The sequence below is a fragment of the Phocoena phocoena genome, chromosome 1, assembly GCF_963924675.1.
Source record: "Phocoena phocoena chromosome 1, mPhoPho1.1, whole genome shotgun sequence".
In the NCBI taxonomy this organism is placed as follows: Eukaryota; Metazoa; Chordata; class Mammalia; order Artiodactyla; family Phocoenidae; genus Phocoena; species Phocoena phocoena.
The window spans coordinates 165224700-165250096 of NC_089219.1; the positions used below are offsets into that span (position 1 = coordinate 165224700).

General features: G+C 38.9%; 1 protein-coding gene across 1 annotated transcript in view; it reads left to right on the forward strand.

Annotated features, from left to right (window-relative positions):
• The first annotated feature begins 2414 nt into the window (after window positions 1-2414).
• The window catches only part of NVL (nuclear VCP like), a 103573-nt gene continuing 80590 nt past the window's right edge, over window positions 2415-25397 (forward strand). The window contains exons 1-11 of the mRNA XM_065871782.1: window positions 2415-2471; window positions 6084-6157; window positions 7860-7912; window positions 7999-8098; window positions 11878-11935; window positions 13166-13438; window positions 16088-16220; window positions 16414-16490; window positions 17021-17155; window positions 19154-19255; window positions 22573-22690. Of these exons, the coding sequence (XP_065727854.1) occupies window positions 2415-2471; window positions 6084-6157; window positions 7860-7912; window positions 7999-8098; window positions 11878-11935; window positions 13166-13438; window positions 16088-16220; window positions 16414-16490; window positions 17021-17155; window positions 19154-19255; window positions 22573-22690 (1180 nt within the window). The remainder of the gene's footprint in view (window positions 2472-6083; window positions 6158-7859; window positions 7913-7998; window positions 8099-11877; window positions 11936-13165; window positions 13439-16087; window positions 16221-16413; window positions 16491-17020; window positions 17156-19153; window positions 19256-22572; window positions 22691-25397) is intronic.

The following is a 25397-nucleotide window of genomic DNA, read 5'->3' on the forward strand; positions in this document are numbered from 1 at the left end:
AGTACTTAAGGTCCAGATGAGTTACATAATTTTCAGGGCCCAATGCAAAATTAAAATAAGGGGCCACTTGTTCAAACAGTATTAAGAATTTCAAGATAGCAACTGCAGAGCATTAAACCAAGCGTGGAGCCCTTCTGAGCACAAAGCCCTTTGCGGCTGCACAGATCACACACCCATGAAGCTGACCCTAAGTGTAGAATAGTACTCTCCAACAAATTATAGACTAATACACTATGCTGCTTGGTATATGTTGTAATGCTGCTGGGCCCTTCAGCCTGTTTTATTCTATGTGGTACATTTGGTATGCACAGAATAAAATTACATTTAAAAAGTTACTGGGCAATGAGTATATTTTGCTATTTGCTGTAAGGAATTTTCACTAAAGTTTAATCAAGCACGTAAATATTTAATCCAATTTAAAATATTATAAAAGTTACAATTATAATTATTTTGCTTTTCCCCACAAGACTCAAGGGCAGGGCAGGGACTTATACTGGTTGGTATTCAGTAAATACTTGTTGAATGAATGAAAGGAGGCTTCACTGGGTGGAGATTTTAATAAAAGGAAATATCAGGAAAGGCTGTAAGGGAATGGTTAGCTAGGATGCTGAAACTCATAGGCTGGCCAGGAAGGACATTGTAGATAAGAGGAAATGTCAGTGAAAGCAAAGTGCTGTGTATAATTTATTTATCTGTTTATCATTATTACCTTCCAACAGAACTATACGTCCCATAGAAGCAGGAATCTTTTCTGTTTCTTCATAGCTGTACTCAGTGCCTGTGACATAGTAGGTCTTCAATAAATATTCATTGGCTGAATAAATGCAGGCAATGCTGCTTAGCTAAAAGCAGAGTACCTATATAGTGAAGAAGTAGGAAATGAAGTTGGAGCCACATTGCCCAATGTTTTGAATATCAGAGTGAGAATCTATACTTCATCCAGTGTACAGATAACAACCATTAAAAAGAACAGTGTTATACTCTAAACTCTGAACAGAAAGTAAGTCAGTGGTACCCTGGCTAGAAGATTATCTGTTGTCGACTGAAAAAATGCATAGCCTAAAAGTTGAGGATTATGTTTTATTTGGCAGACTAACTGAGGACTATACCCCTGGGAACCAGCCTCTGCAATAGCTGTGTGATCCAAAGAGGTAAGGGAGGAGCCAGGATGCATAGGAAGTTTTGCTGAAAACAAAAACAAAAACCTTTAGTTGAACATCAAAAGATTACCGCTAATCACAAAAAACAGACATCTCAAGTCAATGATTTTAGTGCTTTTTTATGTACGGGAAGATGCAAGAGTCTGGCCTTATTGAAATTATGCCTTTGATATGCACCTTAACTATCTAGGGTCAGTATCCTGTTTTTCTCCATCCTGAATTCCTCTCAGGGTGCACCACTGGGGGCAGCAAGAGTGGCTGATGGCTTTATGGCCACAATATCCTTTGTTTACTAAAATGGCAGGCAACATGCTTTATCCACACTGTCAACATCTCACCATCTTCTCTTAATTCCATCACTACTTAGGCCACACTTTATATTGTCATAAGCCAAGTAAGACCTCAAATAAGGATACTGAAAACACGATTAAAACAAGCAAACAAACAGAAACTAAAGCCAGTAAATTTTTTGATAATGGTTCCTTTATTTAGTGTCTCCTTCGCTGCAAGATGAACTTATTGCGGGCATACACATACGTTTAATAAAATTCTGGGCAGTTTCTAAGCCAAGATGGAGTCTGCCACTGGATGTGCTCAATGAATTATCTGTCAAAAATACCATAATAGCAAGTGATTTCCAAATGTAACAGATGGTTTGGTTATCTGGGTAAGCTAATCTTTCCTTCTCTTTTGACACCAAGCCCCTTTGTCGGGTCTCAGTAATGCGCGTCACAGGGTGGGAGAGGAAGCAGCAGGGTGGCGGTGTTTTTATCCTGATCTAATCGTCCCAAGTATCTAGTTTTTGTTTTGTTAAGATTCTAAGTCAAGATTAACTTTACATTCGCAAACGGTGCGCCTGGAACGCCTAGAATCTGACAACCAAAACCGGCTACAAACAGATGCGTGGAGCCAGGCGCCCGCACTAACCTCCCCGCAGCCGCCTATGCGCTTCACCTCACAGTTGGGAACAATAAAGTTGAGCGTGTTCAAACGGGTCCTTGTCTTCCAGGGCCTCTCGGACAAGCCTGTAAGATAAGACTCCTAGAAACTCCCTACTGCTTTCAAGTCTTCTCCGTGTGTTTTCGGTAGTTTTTTTTCCTCACTCGCCATACAAAACTCCTGAGGGGAACGGCACGGGCTAGGCCGGCTTGGGGAGCATTTCTGGGGGAAGCCGGCCCGGCGTTCGCCGCGGGCAGCCTCGGGGAGGCCCTCGGTTCACGTGAAGCCCAGGCTGCGGCGACGGAAGCAGAAGCGATGAAGCCCAGGCCCGCGAGGTTTGTGGATAATAAGCTGAAGCAGCGCGTCATCCAGGTGTGTATCCCGAACGGCCAGGCCTCACAGTGGTCCGCGTTCGGTGCCCAGGGTCACCGCAGGCCCCTTCTCGGGGGGCTCCCAGCTCGAACCCGATAAGCCGCCTGCTCTAGTCTGGGTGCGGGCGTGGGGCTGTTGACAACTCCGCTTCTTTGCGAGCGGTTCGAGGCCTTCCCTTCTCACTGTGGGTCGGGGTTTCACGGAGCAGCCCGAGACCGTGGGAGGCTGCGGCTTGGTGGGGCCCAGCCCGGATCTGCTTGACCTCAGTGCAGATCAGCAAGGAGAGTGCAGATGGCCTTTGAGTTTAAATCTTCCTGTCTTGTGAAGTAGGGACGGAAACATTCTTCGAAAGCCCGTGTGGGCGAAGCGCTTTGGGAGCCATGAAGAATACGTTAATTTCCATTCTCAGGAAATTTGGGGTCAGGTTGGGACACAGTAAAAACAGGTACTCTGGATCTGACTTTATAATGGGCACTTTACCTACGGTTTTTTTTTTCATTTTCATAATCACCAGTGGAATGCATTGTGTGGTAAATGTCTCGGAATGGTATAGTCAGCACGCAATCTTAGTTAGAAAGAGAGACAGATACTTTAAGAGCTATATACTCTCCTTCTGTCTCTTTTACTTTTCCGGCCACTGTACAGTCTCCTTTTTGGATCTGTCTCTTCCTACCATCTGTAGGAAGTGCCTTTGAGCACCTGTGCTCTTACCTTCTCTTTCGTTATCCTCGTACTTCTCTCTTATCCATCCACACTTCTAGGTGATCTCATGCAGTCTAGTACCTTTAAATACTATTTACACATTCATTACTTCTAAATTTATATTATAATCCAATGCAGATTTTATCTTGAATTCCAGATTGATACATCTAGCTGCCTACTCACCATCTCCTCTTGAGTGTCTGATAGATATTTCAACTTAACGTATCCAAACTAAACTTTTGATATTCTCCTCCAAACCTGTCCTTTCTTAGTGTTCTTTATCTCAGTAAATAACATCCATTTGTTAAGGCCAAAAACCTTAAGACTCATTCTGACTTTTGCTTCCTGTAACCAATTAATCAGCAACCTATTTGGCTTTACCTTCAAAATATATTTCAAACCTAACCACTTTTTACCATCTCCTCCAACATGCTAGTTCATACCACACTCCCTATTAGAGTATTGGAGTAGCTTCCTAATTGATCTCTCTGATTCTGGTTTTACTTAAAGTCTGTTCCCCACAGAGCAGCCAGGAAGATCCTTTTAGAGGGAAAATTGGAGTTTGCCGGGGCCCTGCTCAAAACCCTGTGGTGGACTTTCAGACGTTTGGAGTAAAATCCATCTGAAATAGCCCTATGTACTTTGGCTCCATCTACCTTTTTGTCCCTTTTGATCTCTCCCTTGATTACATTGTCTTACATACACGGACCCTCTCAAACATGCCAAGCACAGGACTTTCGCTGTTGTAGTTCACTCCGTCTCAGTTACTCTTCCGCTGGATGTTTGCACAACTTGCTCCTTCACTTTATTCAGGTCTCTGAGCAGTGACTCCTAATGGCTAAATCCAGTGGCCTCTTCTCAGTCCTTGCCACACTTGACTGCTCTTCAGCATTTGACATTAGCAGTTTTCCTCTCTTGCTTTTACTTTGGTTCATTATAAAAGTGGTAGGTTCTTATGGTTTAAAATAAAACCATAAGAGGGAGGGTATAAAATGAAAAGAAAGAATTCCTTTCATCTCCACTACATTTCTCCACAGGTAATCAGGGAGAGTTTCTGTTGTATCTTTCTTAAAATTTTGTATGCATATATGCACTTATAGATGTATTAATTTTTGGTAATCACACACATGGGCTCATCTGCATCTATTCTGCTGCCTGCTTGTTTCACTTAGCAGTATGTTTTAGACATCTTCCCACAAGTAGTACACTTGCCTCCTTTTAACTAGCATATTAGTTATCTATTGCTGTATAACAAATTACTCTAAGACTTAGCAGATTAAAGTGGTTTTAGTTCTGTTGCGTTTTAGTTTGCAGTGGGTATGAGATATACATGTATATGTATAATTCAAGATTAACTGTGGTAAATGACAGCATGTTATAGAAGTTCAGAGAAGGGGAAGATTAACAAGAACGGTCCAGCTGTGGATACCTAGTCTCTTGTCATTGGAGACATTTATGCAGAGACTGTTCTTATGTGTTAGGGATCCTTGAGAAGAAATTGCTGTATGAAATGGGGAACCTAGACTGGATAACTAGCAAGTAGTGAAACTTGAGAGTTGATGGTTAGACATTCCAGGTTTGAAATCTGGCCGTGTAACTTACGTGCTGGTGAGCAAGTAACTAACCTTTTAAAGCCTCCTATAAAATGGGGGGAGATTGACATCTACCTCATAGCATTGTGAGTACTAAAAGAGATAATGTGTAAAAGGCCCCTAGAACAGGTTTACCAGGCCCTTAGTTTCTTAGTAATTTTTTTCACGGTACTCCTAGGCCCAAAGTAATACCTAATGGGTTTGTTTATTAAGTAGTTAGGTTCAAGCAACTTAATAACTATTTAGTCCAAATAACTTATTAGCTTTTTGAACAAATAATACAAAAAGTGCAAGGAAAGTTAATGCATTTGTATTTCATTCTTAAAATAGCCACAGTTATTTACTAGTGGGATTTGTGAGTCCATTGGGCACAGCACAACTTCTCATACCTTCGGATCAGATTGACACCGCTCCTCTCATTTCGTGTTCCACCTTGATTTTTTCTTTTCTTTTTTAAAATTAATTAATTAATTTACTTTTGGCCGCATCGGGTGTTCGTTGTTGCACGTGGGCTTTCTCTAGTTGCGGCGAGCAGGGGCCACTCTTCGTTGCGGTGCGTGGGCTTCTCATTGCGGTGGCTTCTCTTGTTGCGGAGCACGGCCACTTTGATTTTTATTACAGCAAATGCTTAAAAAGCCAGTTTTGCAAAGATATGACATCATCAAAAGGTGATTTAATATTGCAGCTGTGAATTGTCTCAGGCTGGTACAGTGGACCCTGGAACAATCCGGGGGTGTGGTGCTGACCACCTCCCCCCACCCCCACCCCTACTCAGTTGAAAACCTGTGTATAAGTGTACAGTTGGCCCTCCATGTGTGGTTCTGCGTTGACATATTCAACCAGCCCTGGGTCACCCAGTACTGTAATACGTATTTATTTTTAAAAATCTGCTGTAAGTGGACTGGTGCAGTTCAAACCCGTGCTGTTCAAGGGGCAACTGTAGTTCCTGCACTATTGGACAGATACTGAATATTACTGTTCCCTCAAATTTAAATTATCCCTCGGTGCTCTCGCAAGTTGAGTGCTTTGTTCTGATATATTTGGGAACCTAGGGTATAAGAAGCCCTCACCTACTTACTGCCTTATAGCTATCCTAGTTATTATTGTTGTGTTGTCATAGTGATTAATAATGTTAATTAAATTCTTTGATTCATATTTGATAATTATTTGGTGATTTTTATTTATATTTCCAGTATACTTTATTAATGGAGAGTTTACATTAACATATGACATGTTTTAGTAGCTCAGTCGCTTACTTGTCGATTAAAGTCACTGAGTTTGAACTATTGTCTTGTATTTATCATGTTTTCTGTTTTAGTACCTCACCAGTAACCGATGTGGCAAATATGTGGACACTGGAGTCTTAGCATCCGATTTACAAAGAATGTACAGGTAAAGAAATGTAGTCTCCAGATTCTTGCTTTTCTTTCCTACCATTTTTAAAGTTTACATCCTGCCTAAATTTCCAACCGATATTAATAGCCGCTGGCAGTAGTTCACCAGTCCATATGTTTAGAATTCAGTTTATCTATACAAACATTTATCAAGCACTTGTGATATGTAAGGAGCCATCCTTGTTGCTAAGGAGAATGGCTGCTGCTTATGTTTTGGCACACGACTCTCTGGTCAGGAGTATACTGCTTTTCCTGCTTCATTAAAAAATTAAAACCGTTAGGCATGATCTCCCTCAGTCTCCTGACTATCTAAAAATGTGTAGTAGTCTTTGAGTAGTCTTTCCACTGAAGATTAAATCCTCCTTTTGTGCCTCTAATCCCACTTCTTCTGCTCTGTTGCCTCTCTAATTGTCTCTGCTTTGTGTATCTCACTATTTCTATTTTCTTGACTTCCTTAGTCTGTATATTAGTTTGCTAAGGCTGCTATAAGAAAGTATCACAGAGTAGGTGGCTTGAACAACAGAAATTTTATTCCCTAATGTTGTGGAGGCTCCAAGTCCATGATCTAGGCATTGTCAGGGTTGGTTTCTTTCGAGCTCTCTCCCTGGCTTACAGATGGCTGTCTTCTCCCTGTGTCTTCACATGGTCTTTCCTCTGTGTGTGTCTGTATCCTAATCTCTTATTCTTATAAAGACACCAGTCATGTTGGATTAGGGCCCACCCATATGACTTCATTTTACCTTATTTACCTCTTAAAAGGCCATGTCTCCAAATGCAGTCACATCCTGAGGTGCTGGGGGTTAGGACTTAAAACATACGGATTTTGGAGGGACACAGTTCAGCCCATAACACTCTGCCCTCTTGCCCCCCACATTCATGTCTTTATTGTTTGCAAATATACTCCCTCCATCCCAGTGGCCCTGGAAGTCTTAACCCTAAATCCACAGTCTCATCTGAATATCATCTAACTCAGATATGAGTGTGACCGGAAGTATGATTCCTCCTGAGGCGAAATTCCTCTCCAGCTGTGAACTTGTGAAGTCAGGCAACAAGTTATCTGTTCCCAAAATATGATGATGGGACAGGCATAGGATAGACATTCTCATTCCAGAGCGGGGAAATTGGGAAGAAGAAAGGAGTCATGGTCTCAAGGAAGTCCGAAACCTAGCAGGGGAAATTCCACTAAACTTTAAGAATAATCCTCTTTGACTCAGTGCTCTGTCCTGTGGGCTCACTGGGATGACTGCCCTGCCATTTGGAACCGAGTGGGAGACTGTGCCTCTCCCTGGACCTGTGTCCTCTGGGCGCGTGGTATCAGTGGCAACCCTGACACCTTCGGAGCCTCCTTTGTAGTCATTCTTTCCTTTTTTGAAGGATAAATGTGTTCGCAGCTGCATTCCTCTTTTGGCCTGCCCTGTGGAATCCAAGAAGTCCAATGGCCTTCCTTCATTTCATCCCTTCTCTGTCTTCTTCAGTACAAGCTGGCAATGTTGCTGCTGCTATAACCCTATTTCTAATCTAGAAAAATTACAGTTGTAAAAATATAAACTCAGAAGTTGTTTGAAAATAGGGTTATGGTCAGTGTGAATACAGTGACATAATTATATATTCATGCAAATTTATGTTCTCAATTTAGATTGAGCTTAATGGGAAAATATTGGTGGAGACCACTGTACTAAACTTCTGGTTATGTTTTTCAGTATAGACTATGGTCGAAGAAAAAGAAATGCTTTTAGGATTCAGGTAGAAAAAGGTGAGTCTTTTAGTGTTAGAGCTGCATTATTAATAAAGTCATAGAAAGAATTGTTTTAGCTCATGACATTTTTCTTTTTGTTTCAGTATTTAGCATAATTAGTAGTGAGAAGGAACTTAAGGATCTACCAGAATTAGAAGATGAACATCTGGCTAAAAGAGCAAGACACGGTGAAGAGGATAATGAGTAAGGATTATAGAATGGAGACATTTTTCCTAAAACATGAACCTGATCACGTTACATTCCTACTTGTAAAACTTCAGTGGCTCTTCATTGCCAGTGAGGCCCAGCATAATACCTACCTGTCCAGACTTTTACCTCAGACCACTGAATGCTCACTGTTCCCCAGAGAGGTCAGCTTCTTTCTTTGTGCCTTTGTGTGGGTGGTTTTCTGTAGCTGGAGTGTTCATTACCCCTTTTTGAACTTTCATTCAGCCTTCAAGAGTTAGCTTTCTTTTTTGGGGTGGGGGGGTTATAACATCTTTATCAGAGTATAATTGCTTTACAATGGTGTGTTAGTTTCTGCAGGAGTCAGCTTTCAAAAAGCTATGTTATTGCTTTTTCATGCCTTTTTGGACTCCTTTCTCAGCATTTCCTTAACTCCTAGTTATAGATATTTAGTGTAGCATGTCTATCATATTATATTGAGAGTATTTGTTTACGTGTTTGCGTTACTAACAGAACTGTCTCATTAGCTCTCTTTTTCTCTGCCCTAATACAATGCCACGTACATTAAAAGGTGCCAATTAATTTTGTGTTTAAGAAGTAATATCATTGGGGCTTCCCTGGTGGTGCAGTGGTTGGGGGTCCGCCTGCTGATGCAGAGGACATGGGTTCGTGCCCCGGTCCGGGAGGATCCCACGTGCCGCCGCGCGGCTGGGCCCGTGAGCCATGGCCGCTGGGCCTGTGCGTCCGGAGCCTGTGCTCCGCAACGGGAGAGGCCATGATGGTGAGAGGCCCGCGTACTGCAAAAATAAATAAATAAATAAATAAGTGATATTGTTGAGTTTTTTATGACTATGTTGCAGTAAAATTGACATACAGTAAGCTGTACTTTTTTTTTTAAGTTCCTTTACTCTTTTTTTTAAAATTAATTTATTTATTTTTCGCTGCTCTGGGTCTTGGTTGCTGTGTGCGGGCTTTCTCTAGTTGCGGCGAGCAGGGCTACTCTTTGTTGTGGTGCGCGGGCTTCTCATTGTGGTGGCTTCTCTTGTGGAGCACGGGCTGTAGGCATGTGGGCTTCAGTAGTTGTGGCTCGTGGGCTCTAGAGCGCAGGCTCAGTAGTTGTGGCACACGGGCTTAGTTGCTCCAAGGCATGTGGGATCTTCCCAGACCAGGCCTCGAACCTGTGTCCCCTGCATTGGCAGGCAGATTCTTAACCACTAGGCCACCAGGGAAGTCCTAAGCTGTACATTTTTAAAATGTACAATTTGTTGGGTTTTGACATGTGTATATACTCATTAAACCATCACCATAAGCAAGTTACTGAACATATCCAACCTCACAGGTTTTTTTTGCCCACTTGCAATTTATTTCTCCTTGCATCCCTGTTCCGAGACAGCCGTTGATTTGCTTTCTGCCACTATATGTTTACATTTTCTAGAATTTTATATAAATGGAATCATAGAGTATGTACTTTAAAAATTTGGATTCTTTCAGGATAATGATTTTGAGGTTTATCAATGTTGTGTGTATCAATATTTCATTGATTTTTATTGCTCTGTATGTATGTATATGCCACTATTTTTTTACCCATCTACCTGCTGTTGGACAGTTGGGTTGTTTCTACTTTTTGGTTATTACAGACAAAGCTACTGTGATAACTTATGTCCAGGAATTTGTGTGGAAAGTGTTTTCATTTCCCTTCGTAAATACCTGAGAGTGGAATAGCTGAGTCACCTGGTAACTGCATATTTAACTTTATAAGAAACTACCAGACTGTTTCCAAAGTGTTTGTGCCATTTTACCTTTATATCAGCAGTATGTGAGAGTTCCACTAGTTCCACATATTACCAACATTTGGTATGGTCAGTTTTTAACTTTAGATAGTCTGTAAGTATAATGTTAGCTGTAGGCTTTTTAAATAGGTACCCTTTATCAGATTGAGAAAATTTCCTAATATTCCTAATTTGCTCAGAGTTTTTATCATGAATGGGTATAACATTTGTCTCATGCTTTTTATGCAGGTATTGAAAGATCTTATTATTGGCTTTCTCCCCTTATTAATTTGGTGAATTACATTGATTTTTGAGTATTAAGCCAGTCTTGCCTTCTTGGGATAAACCCTACTTGGTTCTAATATAGTAGTCTTTTTATATATTTAAATTTTTTAAAAAAAATTTATTATTTTTTGGCTGCATTGGGTCTTCATTGCTGTGTGTGGGCTTTCTCTAGTTGCGGCAGGCAGGGCCTACTCTTCGTTGTGGTGCGCGTGCTTCTCTTTGCGGTGGCTTCTCTTATTGCGGAGCATGGGCTCTAGGCACGGGCTTCAGTAGTTGTGGCACGCGGGCTCAGTAGTTGTGGCGCAGGGGCTTAGTTGCTCCATGGCATGTGGGATCTTCCCAGACCAGGGATCAAACCTGAGCCCCCTGCATTGGGAGCGTGAAGTCTTATCCACTGTGCCACCAGGGAAGTCCCGATTTTTGCCAGTTTTATGGGCAAAAAAATTGATTGTATTATTTTTATTTGTAATTTTTTGAAAACTAATGAGGTTAAGTTTTTTCATGTTTCCTTTGTGAATTTCTTGTTTATGGGTTTTATCTCTCATCTGAGAGCTATTTGAATTTTCCTTATTAGTTGTTAGAGCTCTTTGTATAAAATAGCACCTCTTTTTATATGTATTACAAATGCTTGTCACAGTGTGCCATTTGCCTTTTATTTTTGTTTATGGCATCTTTTAATTAGAGGAGTTTTGTATCTTTACCCAGTCAAGTCTTTCTACCTATTTCTTTACGGTTTGTTTATGCTGATGTACTTAGAAAGACCTCTGTCACAAGAGTGTATAGAATAATTATCTATACATTTTTCTTGTGTCTTTATGGTATTTCATTTAACTCTTTATAATTAATTTTGTTAACTTATAATTAATTTTATTTGTAGGGCATGAATTGTAGAGCAAAACATTTTTTTCCAAGTATTTGAATAATCCACGTTTTTTAACTTGATTAGAAATGCCCCAGATTATACTAATTGAATTTAATGAATAACAGAAGAATTCATGTCTTAATTATAAAGGTGGGCATAGAATTTACATAAATCTTTTTACTTAGGAAAGGTCCATTTCTTGTTTATTTTCTAAAGAAACTATATTAAATGGTAACAGAGTCCTGTAGTTACTTGAAGCTATTAGATATCAGCTGTCAGTTATAATGAACTGAGATTGCAACTTCAGTTTGTAGTTACTAGGATTTATAGTTGTTTTTGGCCGTATTATATGAAAAAAACTTTGTACCTTCATTTCTCATGAATGGACTTGGAGAAGTTGCATTTGGTTACATGGCTTGGTCCTGTTGAATTTGTTACTCAAACTGCTTTATCATGGCTTGCTGGAATATTTCTTCTACTGGCATCTCACATTCCTAAACGAGACCCTTGGATCTGATGGGAATTTGTATGTCACTTTGCTAGAATAAAGATAACCACAATTTATTAAGCGTTTACTATGTGCTAAGGACTTTGCAAGCTTTCATTTGATCCTCTGTTAAGCCAGTGAGATAGACATTATTTATTATCTCCATTTTATAGATAAGGAAGCTGAGGCTCAGAGAGGTTAAGTAGAAGCTAGTAACTTCTAGAAGCTGGAAGCTAGTAAAGCTGGATTTTGAATCCAGATTTCTCTAATTCCAAAGCCTGGACTCTCACTACCATAGTATTTTGCCTCAGTATATTTTCTTGTTTTGGGAAGTAATTTTTTTGGGATGTGGGAGAAAAGCCTTTACAATGTTTCTTTTCTTCTTTTTACTGAGGTATAATGAAAGCTATTCTGATGATGATTCAAATATGGAAGATTACCCAGATCCACAGGTAAGTCAGATATTTTTTTTTTTTTTTTTTTTTTTTTTTTAAACATCTTTATTGGGGTATAATTGCTTTACAATGGTGTGTTAGTTTCTGCTTTACAACAAAGTGAATCAGCTATACATATACATATGTTCCCATATGTCTTCCCTCTTGCGTCTCCCTCCCTCCCACTCTCCCCATCCCACCCTTCCAGGCTGTCACAAAGCACCGAGCTAATATCCCTGTGCCTTGCGGCTGCTTCCCCCCAGCTATCTACCTTACTACGTTTGTTAGTGTGTATATGTCCATGACTCTCTCTCGCCCTGTCAAAACTTACCCTTCCCCCTCCCCATATCCTTAAGTCCGTTCTCCAGTAGGTCTGCGTCTTTATTCCTATCTTACCCCTAGGTTTTTCATGACATTTTTTTCCCTTAAATTCCATATATATGTGTTAGCATACGGTATTTGTCTTTTTCTTTCTGACTTACTTCACTCTGTATGTAAGTCAGATATTTAATGGACCAACTTTGATTTTTAAAAAATCATTATGAATCCTTCTTAGAAAAGATCAATAAGGAATAGAATAAGAGACTTTGAACATCTTCATCAGTAAATAATTGAATATTTCTGTGTACAGCCTTGATGAACCCTTGGATTGGCCATCCTTCCAGTATTTGTGTGTATAGCCTATTATATAGTGGACAGAAGGGAAGAGAATGGCCAGAAATATGGGCAGACAAGAAAAGGACAGACAATTAATAGTAAAAATGGAGGAAAGAATACCTTTTCTGCCAAAGAGCTGGCATTGCCAATAAATAGGCTTGGATTAAAGGGAAGTATGGGAATAATATGTGAAATTATTTATAATTTTCTTTTTTTCCATTGATAATTAAGCTTTTGAATTTATTAACTAAGTCATGATGATACTGTTATATTTGATCCAGTTTTGAATTGATATTTGATCCAACTCATTTTCATTATATTTCATTCTATTATATTTTTTAAAAACAACCATTCTTATTTGGTTTTATTTAACTGCTAATTATGAATTTGTACATTAACTTGGAGTGGAGGGGGTACATCTTTTTGAATAGTAAATGTTTGTGAATTATCCTATTGTAAACACCTGTATTTTCTGACTAGTTGTTTTGAGAAGAGGTGTTGAGAGGAAAAAGTAGAAAGCTTCTTAATATAGGTAATCAAACTTTCATGAGTACCTACTGAGTAATTTATGCTAAAATCATGTTTCTACAGTCAGCAAATCAGATGAACAGTTCCCTGCTCTCCTTATATCGGAAAGGAAATCCTGATTCTGTTTCAAGTACTCCTGACATGGAGCGAAGAGAAACCACGATTTCAACACCACGGATAACTTCCAAAACAGGCTCCATTCCTTTGAAGTCCCCTGCCAGAGGTTCTGAAGGAGGATGGTTTATTGACAAAATCCCGGGTGGGAAGAAAGACAGTTTTTTCTCAGACCTATCAGATGAGAAAAGTAATGATAAGAATCCGATCTCTGAGATAGAGGTATTTTTCTAGTGGAATTTTAGCCCCACGTAGTTGGAGCACATTACACCCTTTTCATTGAACGTAATATCAGACAGATTCTTGTGTTTTGTAAAAGACTTAGGAACTTTGAGATACATGTAGAATTTGATCACTTCCCACTACCATCATCATTTTCATCCTAGTCCAAGCCTCTACTCTTTCTTTCCTTAACTACTGAAATAACCTTCCAACTGGAGTCTGCTTCCATTCTTGTTCCCCTAGTTTATTCTTCACACAGAGATAACTTTTTTACAAGTTAAGTCCGATCATTGTCATTCTTTTATTAAAAACTCTCCAGTGGCTTCATTCATTCTACGGTCAGAGATCTTGCAGTTGCCAGGAAAGCCCTGTATGATTTGGCTGCCCTGCTGCCCTCCTCCCCCACCTCCCAGCGTTGCTTCAGCCACAACTGGGCTGTTTGTAGAATATACCAACCAGGGGACTTCCCTGGTGGCGCAGTGGTTAAGAATCCACCTGCCAATGCAGGGGACACAGGTTCGAGCCCTGCTCCGGGAAGATCCCACATGCCACGGAGCAGCTAAGCCCGTGTGCCACAACTATTGAGCTTGTGCTCTAGAGCCCACAAGCCACAACTACTGAAGCCCGTGTGCCTAGAGCCTGTGCTCTGCAGCAAGAGAAGCCCACAACAAAGAGTAGCCCCCGCTTGCCACAGCTAGAGAAAACCCGCGCACGGCGACAGAGACCCAACGCCGCCATAAATAAATAGATAAATTTATTTATTTATTTTTAAAAAAAGAAAGAATATACCAAACCTTTTCTCACTTGGGGCATTCATACTTGTACTTCTGTTTAGAACATCTTTCCTGAGATTCCTGTGGCTCACTCCATCATTTCTTCACATCTCTTTTCACATGTAATCTTTGCAGAAAGGCCTTCCCTGACATGTAAACTAGCACATCATTGGATACTCTGTTTCCTAACCCTGCTTTATTTCTTTTTTTTAAAGTACTTAAAAAATTACTTATTAGTCCCTTGAGGGATTAATGACATAAATGGATACACTATGAAAATGGACAAAATAAGTAGACACTTTTTTTAAATCTTTTTAAATTGAAATATACCATATATAAAGAAAAGTAAAGCTTGATGGATTATCACAAAGCTAGCATAATTGGATATAATTCTTTTTTTTTAAATTAATTTATTTATTTTGGCTGCACCAGGTGTTAGTTACAGTATGTGGGATCTTTAGTTGTGGCATGTGGACTTCTTAGTTGCGGCATGCAGACTCTTAGTTGTGGCATGTGTGCGGGATCTAGTTCCCCGACCAGGTATTGAACCCGGGCTCCCTGCACTGGGAGCGTGGAGTCTTACCCACTGGACCACCAGGGAAGTCCCCTGGACATCATTCCTACCTTATTCTTTTAATGCATGGCAAAGAGGTGGTTTAAGGTAATCTGTCCCCCGGTAGAGTGGCTGTCTGTGCTCTGGGGCTTGCTGTCCAGTGTGGGAGATATTAGCTACATGTGGCTGTTGAGCCTTTGAAATGCGGTTAGTGCAAATGAGGAACTGAGTTTTTAATTTAAATTTAAAAACTAATAGTTCAGTTATTAGAAAACTTCTAAGTATACTTAGAATAACTTCTACTTTTTCAGCTGTAAATTATATAAAATCTAAATACAAATCTAAATACAAAGTATTTCCCATGAAAATTTAGTGTATGACTTGAGATGTGCAGTAAGCATGAAGTATCCATTGGACTTTGACGACTTACTACAATGTTTTACAAAAACAATGTAAAACATCTCAATTTTTATACTGACTATATGTTGAAATAATAATGTTTTGAATATATTTGGTTAAATAAAATAGATTATTAATTTCCCCCCAAAATTATTTTCCCTTGTTTCTTTTTTCCTTTTTTAAATGTAGCTACTAGAATATTTAAAATTACATATGTGGATGGTATTATATTTCTGTTGGATGATGCTGCTCTAAGTGGTTTTCAAGCACCAAGCCCTTTGATTTGGCAAAACCTCTCCCCTCCCCTTTTGAATTATTAGTGGGCCTTTTCCAAATCCATTTACTTTAGTCATTTGTCCCTAAAGAACATTATTATCGTTGGCAAGGTCAAGGGAAAAACTTGACCCTTAGATTGAATTATACTGTTTTATGGCTGTCAGAGCAGCTCTGTCATCATATTTAATTTAGTGATTGATGAGACATCAAATGAACACCAACTGTATAAAAGGCTCAGTGAGAAATAAAAGATGAACGTTAGTGTCTTAACTCCAACTCCAGAAGCACACAATTCAGTGACGGAGACATAGACAGGTGAGTTACTCAAATACAAGGCCGACTGTGGTAGGCTGTACTACAGTTGCAAATTTAGTGTTCTGAGTGTGAAGAAGAGATCAATTCTAATTAGAAGAATCAGGAAAGGAGGTTTTCAAATGTTAGGATATAAAATGAGAATTAAGGCTATGGAAAAGGACGTCCCCAGCAGAGATCAGCCTTAAGCAAATAGGTTGGGAATAGCTAACAGGTGAAAGTGCTAGGGCAGGAATGATTTTTTTAATAATGCCCATCTTTTAAAAAAATATATTGGCATTATAATTCCAAGCATGGCACATTTAAATTTCCTTCTCCCCCCCACCCCACCCCCAGAATTCAAAAGATTCTTCTCTTCTGGAGAGTAATAAAAAAAGAAAAGGCAGGCTAAACAGCAAAAGAGGCAAAAGGAAGAAAGAAGATCTTCAGGAAGTAGATGGAGAAATAGAGGCTGTCCTGCAAAAGAAAGGTGAGACGCCAGTCTTGTGGGTGGCGGCAGCTGTGTTTGCTCTGAGAGAGGCATCATGATTCCAAGCTATTTTGCATGGGGGACCTTCTGTGTGCAGAGACATCTACTAGAATTGTTTACTTAAAGATTATTCAGTATAGTTCTGATTTGCTACTGAATCACTAATCTTTTCACCTCCTTTTTTGTTTACCAGCTAAAGCCAGAGGGCTAGAATTGCAGATCTCCAAGGTGAAGTTTGAAGATGTTGGAGGCAATGATACGACATTAAAAGTTAGTTCAAATTCAGAATTTCTACCTTAGATGGATATGGCCAATCAGTTATTCAAACAAAGCCTTTCTCTTTTTATCTAATAGGAACTGAGTATAGAAAAGGAAGCCAGGAAGGTGAGAAGGGCAAGCGTGGCTGTACTCTTCAGGGTAGTGAGGGATAAAAGAAACATGTCTTCAACTTTTTTCACCATTTTAATTATAGTGTACATAAGATACATGCTTTATAAGGAGTATTACTTTAACAGTTGTAAAAGTTAACTATTTTTTGGTGTTTGTTTCAGTTACAATCTAGTTACTATTCATTGTATTTGCAAGGTAGATATTATTACAGCTTAGGAAATGGAAGCTCAGAGAGGGTATTGCTAAAGTCACAGGACAGGTACTAGAGCTGGGATTCAGTCTCAGGTGTAAGCCTAACGTCTGTTCTGTCTACTGTACTTTGCTGCTCCAAAGAATAGGTCGTTTCATTCCACATTGATCCTTTCTCTTTGGGGCTGTGAAGATCATCGTTCCTATTTATTCCCTAACAGGAGGTCTGCAAGATGCTCATACACATGCGTCACCCAGAGGTGTACCACCACCTGGGCGTCATACCCCCACGCGGAGTTCTTCTTCATGGACCACCTGGCTGTGGGAAGACGTTGCTTGCCCATGCAATTGCTGGGGTGAGGTTTGCTGACACTTGTTTGCTTTTGTAATTTTTGTTGTTACTCATTTTTATTTTTTCTCTTTGGTCACCTTGAACCACACTTGGCATATTCTCAGGAGGACTGATCCTTTCTTCATTTTTTTACCTCTTTTCATGCAGCTATGTGTGAGATGCTGTTTTGACGTATCCAATTATTTATATGGCAGGGGTTGGGTGGGAAGCAAAATAATACAGCTGTAAACAACTCTTTTTTTAACCACATAGTTTACATTTTAGTCACTTCTCTTTCTCTTTAAGCCAGTGGTTCTCAAGAGCAGTAAAATAAGAAAACTGAAGATTGAATTGTCCATAGAACTAAATATTCAGAATTTCCATTCAGAGTCATGTTTTTATCCTTTTTAGTGTTAAAATATCTTTTCTAAAATGGTGATAATAGGTACTCACTTGGCAAAATAAAAAACAATCTTAATTTTAGTCCCATCAGATTTCTTGGAAACTGTGTTGGATGGTAAAATGCAAAATGTCCAAGTAACTTCAGTTTGAAGAATAGTATACTATGCCAATCATTAACAGATAGTGCTCTATGAAAGCAAATTATTTTTATAGGAGAACTTGATTGATTTGCCTCATTTATTCATTTATTGAATAAATCTTTTGTGTGACTGCTGCATGCTGGACATTGAAATATAGTGATAAGTAAAACAAACTCGGTTGTTATCTTTAAGGAGTTTTTCGATCAAATATGAGAGACAGACATTAAACAGTCTTTCACACAAATAAATGTTGCTCATGATTACAATTACAGTGAGTGAGTGGGAGACAGAAGTGCAGAATGCTATGTGGTATGTTGTTGGTATGTTGTCTTAAGCCAAGTTAAGAGTTAGGATCAAAGAGAATATCATTGAGGAAGTGAAATTTCAAGATAGCCAGAAGAATAGTAGGGTTTAGGCAGGGTTGCTGCCATTTGTATTGGTGGGACAGTGGTAGTTTCTCTTCCTTTACTTTAAGAACCTGCCTCCTCTGACTAGTAACTGGCTATTTCTGTGGGTTCAGGGAGGGAGAAACGCCGGTGGGGTATGTGGGAGACCACTGTGTCACACCCCCCTGCTATTTCCTTTCCAGCAGATAAATAACAGATGAAGTTGTTTTGGCTCAGCTCTAAGTGGGGGCAAACATATTTCTTAAGATTCAAGACCCTTTATTCAGAAGAGATAATAACAGTTTTATAGTGGTATCTACAGAGTAAAAACAAGTAGAAGGTATCCAGTCATAAAGAAGATGTGGCACATATATACAATGGAATATTACTCAGCCATAAAAAGAAACGAAATTTAGCTATTTGTAATGAGGTGGATAGACCTAGAGTCTGTCATACAGCGTGAAGTAAGTCAGAAAGAGAAAGACAAATACCGTATGCTAACACATATATATGGAATTTAAGGAAAAAAAATGTCATGAAGAACCTAGGGGTAAGACAGGAATAAAGACACAGACCTACTAGAGAATGGACTTGAGGATATGGGGAGGAGGAAGGGTAAGCTGTGACAAAACGAGAGAGAGGCATGGACATATATACACTACCAAACATAAGGTAGATAGCCAGTGGGAAGCAGCCTCATAGCACAGGGAGATCATCTCGGTGCTTTGTGACCGCCTGGAGGGGTGGGATAGGGAGGGTGGGAGGGAGGGAGACGCAAGAGGGAAGAGATATGGGAACATATGTATATGTATAACTGATTCACTTTGTTATAAAGCAGAAACTAATGCACCATTGTAAAAAAAAAAAAAGAATAAACCATTTCTCTATCATCAAAAAAAAAAAGGTATCCAGTCAAAGTGTTTGGATTAAATTTTAGATTTTTAGGTAATGTTTTTCATTGGACCAACGCAAGATGAGGTTCCCCAGAAAATTGGTCATTTAAAAAATGTAATTTTGAGAGAGGGACTGAGTGAGGAAAAAGTAGGGAAGTGAAAATTTGACAATTTGGTCATTCTTTTATATATTTGTGCATAGGAACTTGACCTTCCAATATTGAAAGTAGCTGCTACAGAGATTGTATCTGGAGTATCTGGAGAATCGGAACAGAAGCTGAGAGAGCTATTTGAACAAGCTGTGGTGAGTCAGCTAATGGCTCTAATTTTAGGTGTTCAAATATAAGGCTACGTGGAAGATCCTGTTTTCTCTAACGCTGGTATTTGTTAACCTGTTCACTGGCCATTCTTTTCTTTTTTTTTTTTTTCTTTTGCGGTACGCGGGCCTCTCACTGTTGTGGCCTCTCCCGTTGCGGAGCACAGGCTCCGGACGTGCAGGCTCAGCAGCCATGGCTCACGGGCCCAGCCACTCCACGGCACGTGGGACCTTCCCGGACCGGGGCACAAACCCGTGTCCCCTGCATCGGCAGGCGGACTCTCAACCACTGCACCACCAGGGAAGCCCACTGGCCATTCTTTTCTAAACATGGTAGTTTGTTACTCATGGTGGCTAAATGTTTAAAGTAGATTAACTAACATAGACTGTTGGATAAAATAATCTGTTTAATCTGAAAATAACGTAATTGGTGAGAAGTTCTGGGCTGTCATACCCAATAGCGATATGCTGAAAGGAGATTATCTTTGTGATACTTTTTTCACTTTTACTTTCCTTAACATAGGTTTGACCGAACAACCTGTAAGCAGTGTGAACATTTTTAATATTTAAGGATTATCACATTATAAAAGCACCCATGGACATGCCAGGATAAACTCTTCTCTATTTGTATAATTGAAGCTGTGAAAAGAAAATTCTGTTACCAGAGAAATTACAGATTGGATTTTATTCTGATTATAATTCATGTTATCAAAATTTGGATGCTTAAGAACTTATGAGGAAGATGACATTTGTATCTCATGAAAGTTTTATCTTCAGTGTAGTGTTATGGTTAAATGTACTTTCAAGTCAGAAACATGGGTTCAGTTCCTTATGCCACCACATACTAATTGTGTAATCTTGGGCAAGAGATTTAACCACTCTAACCCTTAGTTTCCTTACTAATAAACTGTTAATAATACTACTTAAATCTCATGAGGTTGTTGATTGTATTAAATGAGAAGGTTCATATAAAATCTTTAATGTAGTGTTTAGCACACAGCAAAAGCCAAAAATGTTAGCTATGACATGCTCACTTGAGCAGTCACTAGTCATCACTGGTTGAAAACTAAAAAATAGCAAAAAGTTTAAATTTATGTTGTCATCATTTGCACCCCAATTATATAGGGCCTGGTGAACATGGCCAATGCATCTGAAATGCAAAGCTGATGGGAAATTAGAAGAGAAAGTGTATTTTATCAGTACTTGAAAATGTTTTTTTAAATGGCAAGAATGTAGCAAAATTCGTTACCTAGTCCAAGCTAGTATTGTTTGCTGCCGTAGGCCAGTAAATGGGGAGACAAGTTGTTGAAGCAAGGAATAGAGACTTTATTTGGAAAGCCAGCCAATGAAGAAGAAGGCTTCTTTTATTCTAAAATGGGGAAGAGGTAAAGTCCTGGTTCTGGTCAGACCCCAGAAGGGATGTGTTGTTTTCCTTCCTGCAGTTATTCACACAGGTGAGCCTGGTCAGGATGTTTCCTGTGACTTAAACATAGACTGTCATTGGAAAAGCTGTGGATGCACAAGGAAGGTGCAGAGGAAGGGTGGGAAGGGTACTGTGCAGAGCAAAGCTAAATTCTTTCAGGTGTTACCTGTTTTCCAAAATGAGCTTGATTTGATTAATTGGCATACAGCTGGAAGACAAGTAATAACTTTCGTGTTTATGGTAAACACAATGATGAATGAGGATAAAAGAGACAAAAGGGCAAAATTAGGTTGTTAGTTGTGTGTTTGTGTCTCTCTGGAACCAGTACTGAGCTGGTACTATGCCTAACAGCAGATGCTCAGTAAATGTATGGTCTAGCTCCCCTCTTTCCTGGACCCCCTGTTTCCTAATGAAAGTCAGTACAATAAGGTATGTGTGAATCAGAGAACAAAAAGGTAAAATCAGATCAAATCGTTCTTTGTTGAAAACTACATGCTTGCTTTAGGCTAAATTCTGATGACCATCATTTATTCTTTTTTCCTTTTTTTCTCATTCAGTTTTCCAGAACATTGACAAATACTATTGCCCTTGCTTTCTGAGACCTTTGCTGTCTGTAACTTTACTCTTTTGTAACTGGGTAATGTGTCGAGCAGTCAGAGGTTCTCCTTTGCAAACATCATGAAGAGGATTGGAAAGAGAGGCAGCTAGTGGCAGGCCAAATTTGTTTCCCTTTAAAATGCAGTGGTTCACACACTTTTTAGATATCTTAGCCAGGCTGACAGTCTGACTCTTAGCATAATCAGTGTCGCTCCTAACTAAATAACTAAGGATGAGCTGTGCTTTAGATTGTAAATCTACATCTTTTTATTTAAATTTCTCATTTTAACTGATTCTTAATCTGTTTGTTTTTTATTGTGGTAAAATATATTTAACATAAAACGTGCCATTTTAAACATTTTTACAGTTTGGTGGCATTAAGCACACTCATATTGTTATGTGACCATCACCCCTGTCCATCTCCAGAACTTTCCATCTTCCCAAGCTGAAACTCTGTACCCAGTAATCACTAACTTTTCATTTTCCCCTGCCCCTAGCCCCTGGCAACTGCTGTGCTACTTTCCACCTCTGTGATTTGACTATTCCAGGTAGTTGTTGCTTATATTGTATCTTAACTTAACTCTCTCTGAACTCTATCTAGTTTATGTTTAAAAAAAGACTGAAGGTGATTGTTGTCCACACTGAATGTATTGGAACTTTATCCTCCTTTCTTACTCAATGTAGTCTTCAAACTAAGCCTCTGGTAGTTTCAGTTGGGGATGATGAAAACAACGTAAACGTATTTAATGCCACTAAACCATACACTTAAAATGGTTAAGATGGTACCACAATAAAAAAAATAAAAGCAAAGCCTCTGGTGCTTCTTAAATTCCTCTTATAGCAGATTCTAGGGAAAAGCTTGGATGTTTTTATGTTGGTAGGAACATTCATGAAACGTTTGTAGTGAACTTAGTTTTTCTAGTTTAAAATTTATAAACTTATTATTTTTAAATTTCAGAACATAGCAAATGTGCCTAATTTACAAAAGAATTTCAGTAGTTTTATCATCACAGAACATGGATTGATGAGAAGACTATAACATGGATTGATAAGACTCTAAATGTGTTATCCTATATGTAGTCTCTCACTGTTCTCTTTTAATCCTTTCAGTTCTCCTAAGTCAGATAAAAATCAGAAGTAAATCACTGTGAACTGCCTTCTTTAGGGTTATTCTTTTGGTGAATGATCCTTGAACTTTAAGATTGAAAAAAATGTATATACTTAACCATGCTGCAGTACAGGGAATACATTTATGATTGTCTTTTTGTGATATTCTTATTTCTAGTCAAATGCACCATGTATCCTTTTTATTGATGAAATTGATGCTATTACCCCCAAAAGAGAAGTTGCTTCAAAAGATATGGAACGAAGAATTGTAGCCCAGCTCCTAACCTGCATGGACGGTCAGTTTGAAATAATGAATTCATTTTAAGAAAATGAATTTTCTTTTTTTAGTGTAAGATGTGAAGATATGAAACGTTCAAGTAGCATAAAAGAGTAAAAACAGAAGTCTTTTTTTTTTCATAAAAGATTGCATCGTTAATTTTTGGAGTATATCTTACAGTTATTTTTAATGCATTTACACACATGTATAAATACAGTAACATTGTTTTGCTTTTTACAATACTCTGATTGCACCATACACACTATTCTATAACCTGCTCTTTGTATCTTAATATTTCTTGGAAATGTTGCCACTTTAATGCATTTGTATCTACCTCTTTTTAATTGCTGCTTGGTATCCTTTAGGATAAATTTATCACATTGTACTTAAATATTTCCATTTTGATGGATATTCAAGTTGTTTTGGTTTTTGCTTTACAACAAGTTGTAGGGAATATCCTTAAATGGTCCTTTTTGATACACATGTATTTTTCTAAGACAAAGCAGTGGTTAAAGAGTGTACATTTAAAATTTTTATAGAAAATGGCAAATTGCCTTCCAAAAAGACTTTGCCATTTACATCTTTACTGGCGCCATACGAGAATCACTCTTTCTCCAGATCCTTCACAACATTGAATTGTTTTAATTTTTGCCAGTCTGAGGGATGAAAATTGGTATCTTTGTTGTAATTTGCATTTCCCTGATTACCATTGATGTAGATCATCTTTCCATACTTTTTTGGCTATTCATATTATTTCCAAAGTCCCTTTTCTCATCCTTTTCCCATTGTTCTATTGAATTTTTTAAAAAATTTGAGTGAATATTATATTTTAGTATATTATGGAAACAAATCTTTTGTTAAATATACTGCAATTACTTCCTATCTGTAATTTGTTTTTCAATTTTGTTTAATGGTTTTCGGATACAAATTTGGAGGAAAGGACTCAGCACAAGTAGAACTTTTGGAACTAAATCTTACCTACTGTGAAATAGCATGTTTTATGTACATAAGAAAATTTGAAGTAATACGTATTTTTCATTCCTTGGGATGCTAGGTTGTAGATTGCTTATTCTGCTGTTCTATTTTTATGTAAAATTTTCTTGCCATGTTTTAAGGACTGTGTTCTTTTTTTAAAATATCTGCATCAATTCTTTTTTTTTAAATTAATTTAATCATTTATTTTTGGCTGCATTGGATCTTCATTGCTGCATGCGGGCTTTCTCTAGTTGCGGCAAGCGGGGGCTACTCTTCGTTGTGGGGCGCGGGCTTCTCATTGCAGTGGCTTCTCTTGTTGTGGAGCACGGGTTCTAGGCAAGTGGGCTTTGGTAGTTGTGGCACGTGGGCTCAGTAGTTGTGGCTTGCAGGCTCTAGAGCGCAGGCTCAGTCGTTGTGGCGCACGGGCTTACTTGCTCCGCGGCATGTGGGATCTTCCTGGACCAGGACTCGAACCCTTGTCCCCTGCACTGGCAGGCGGATTCTTAACCACTGCACCACCAGGGAAGTCCCAGGACTGTGTTCTGAATTATCATTATTTTATTGAAGCTAATTTGTTATCAGTTATAAGATACACCATTATTTTATGTACCTCTGAGAAGGAAAATGGCAAAACACCAATCCAAGTATGACATAACACTTATCACATTGATAGTATAAGCATTCTGATTTCAGAGATATTAAAATGTGGAAAAATGAACAAGTACAGGAATTAAGCAGACTACTTATTACTAGAACATTACTGAAAGCCCTGTTAGTTGGGATTTTTGGTGTGTCTTTGTATGTGTTTTAAGTTTTCCCTTTATAAACCAAAGTAAGAAAAACAGTAAATAATTCAACTTACATAGTCATCCTTTTACTGAACTGAACTTGGATCCAGTTGCCCAATGCCCAGCAAAGCCAATTTACTGACACTGGGTTGTGGTGAAGGAAAGTACAGTGTTTATTGCAGGGCACCAAGCAAGGAGAGTAGGCAGCTAATGCTTAAAAGACCCGAAGTCCTGATGCTTTCAGGCAAGGTTTTTTAAAGGTGATATTAGGGGAGGGTCTCAGGGTACCTGATCAGCTCCTGAGCATTTTTCTGATTGGTTGGTGGAAAGGTAACAGGGTGATGTTTTGGGAATTTTAATCACCAGCCAGTCTGGGGGCTCTGTGCTTGTGGTCAGCATGTAGTTACCATCCTCCACTGGGTAGAGGGTCTTAGTTTCTGTAGAACCACTGAAAGGTATGCGTCAGATTGTTATCTATATATCCCTTCTGGAGGAACTACAAGTCCTGTGACTCTGTTGTAATTGTTAGCTGCTTGGGTTCACTTTTTAGAACTCTGCAAAGGCCAAACAAGAAGCAGAGGACACAGAGGGGCTTGTACGCAGGAGGGCTCTGCGGAGTCCTGCTCGGTCTCAGTTCTCCCTTTTCTTTGATACTCCTTAATCCTGAGGGGAACAGGGGTGGGACAAGAAAGGGAATAAAATTTTGCATAGAGATGTTAATCATAAACTCAGTGGAGGAACTCGGTTTTACGGGGACTTGTTTCTTTCTCTCTCCCCAAATAGCCTGTACCATGTGGTCATTTTTTTCCCTACAGTTTGAGAATTTTGTAAAACCTTATTATTAAATCAGAGTTTATAAATCTGAAATTGTAAGAAGTTAACACTTTTAGGTAAATTAATATGAACAAGATAATTAAGGAGACCACTTAAAAAAAACTAATTTCACCTAATTTTAAAAACTTA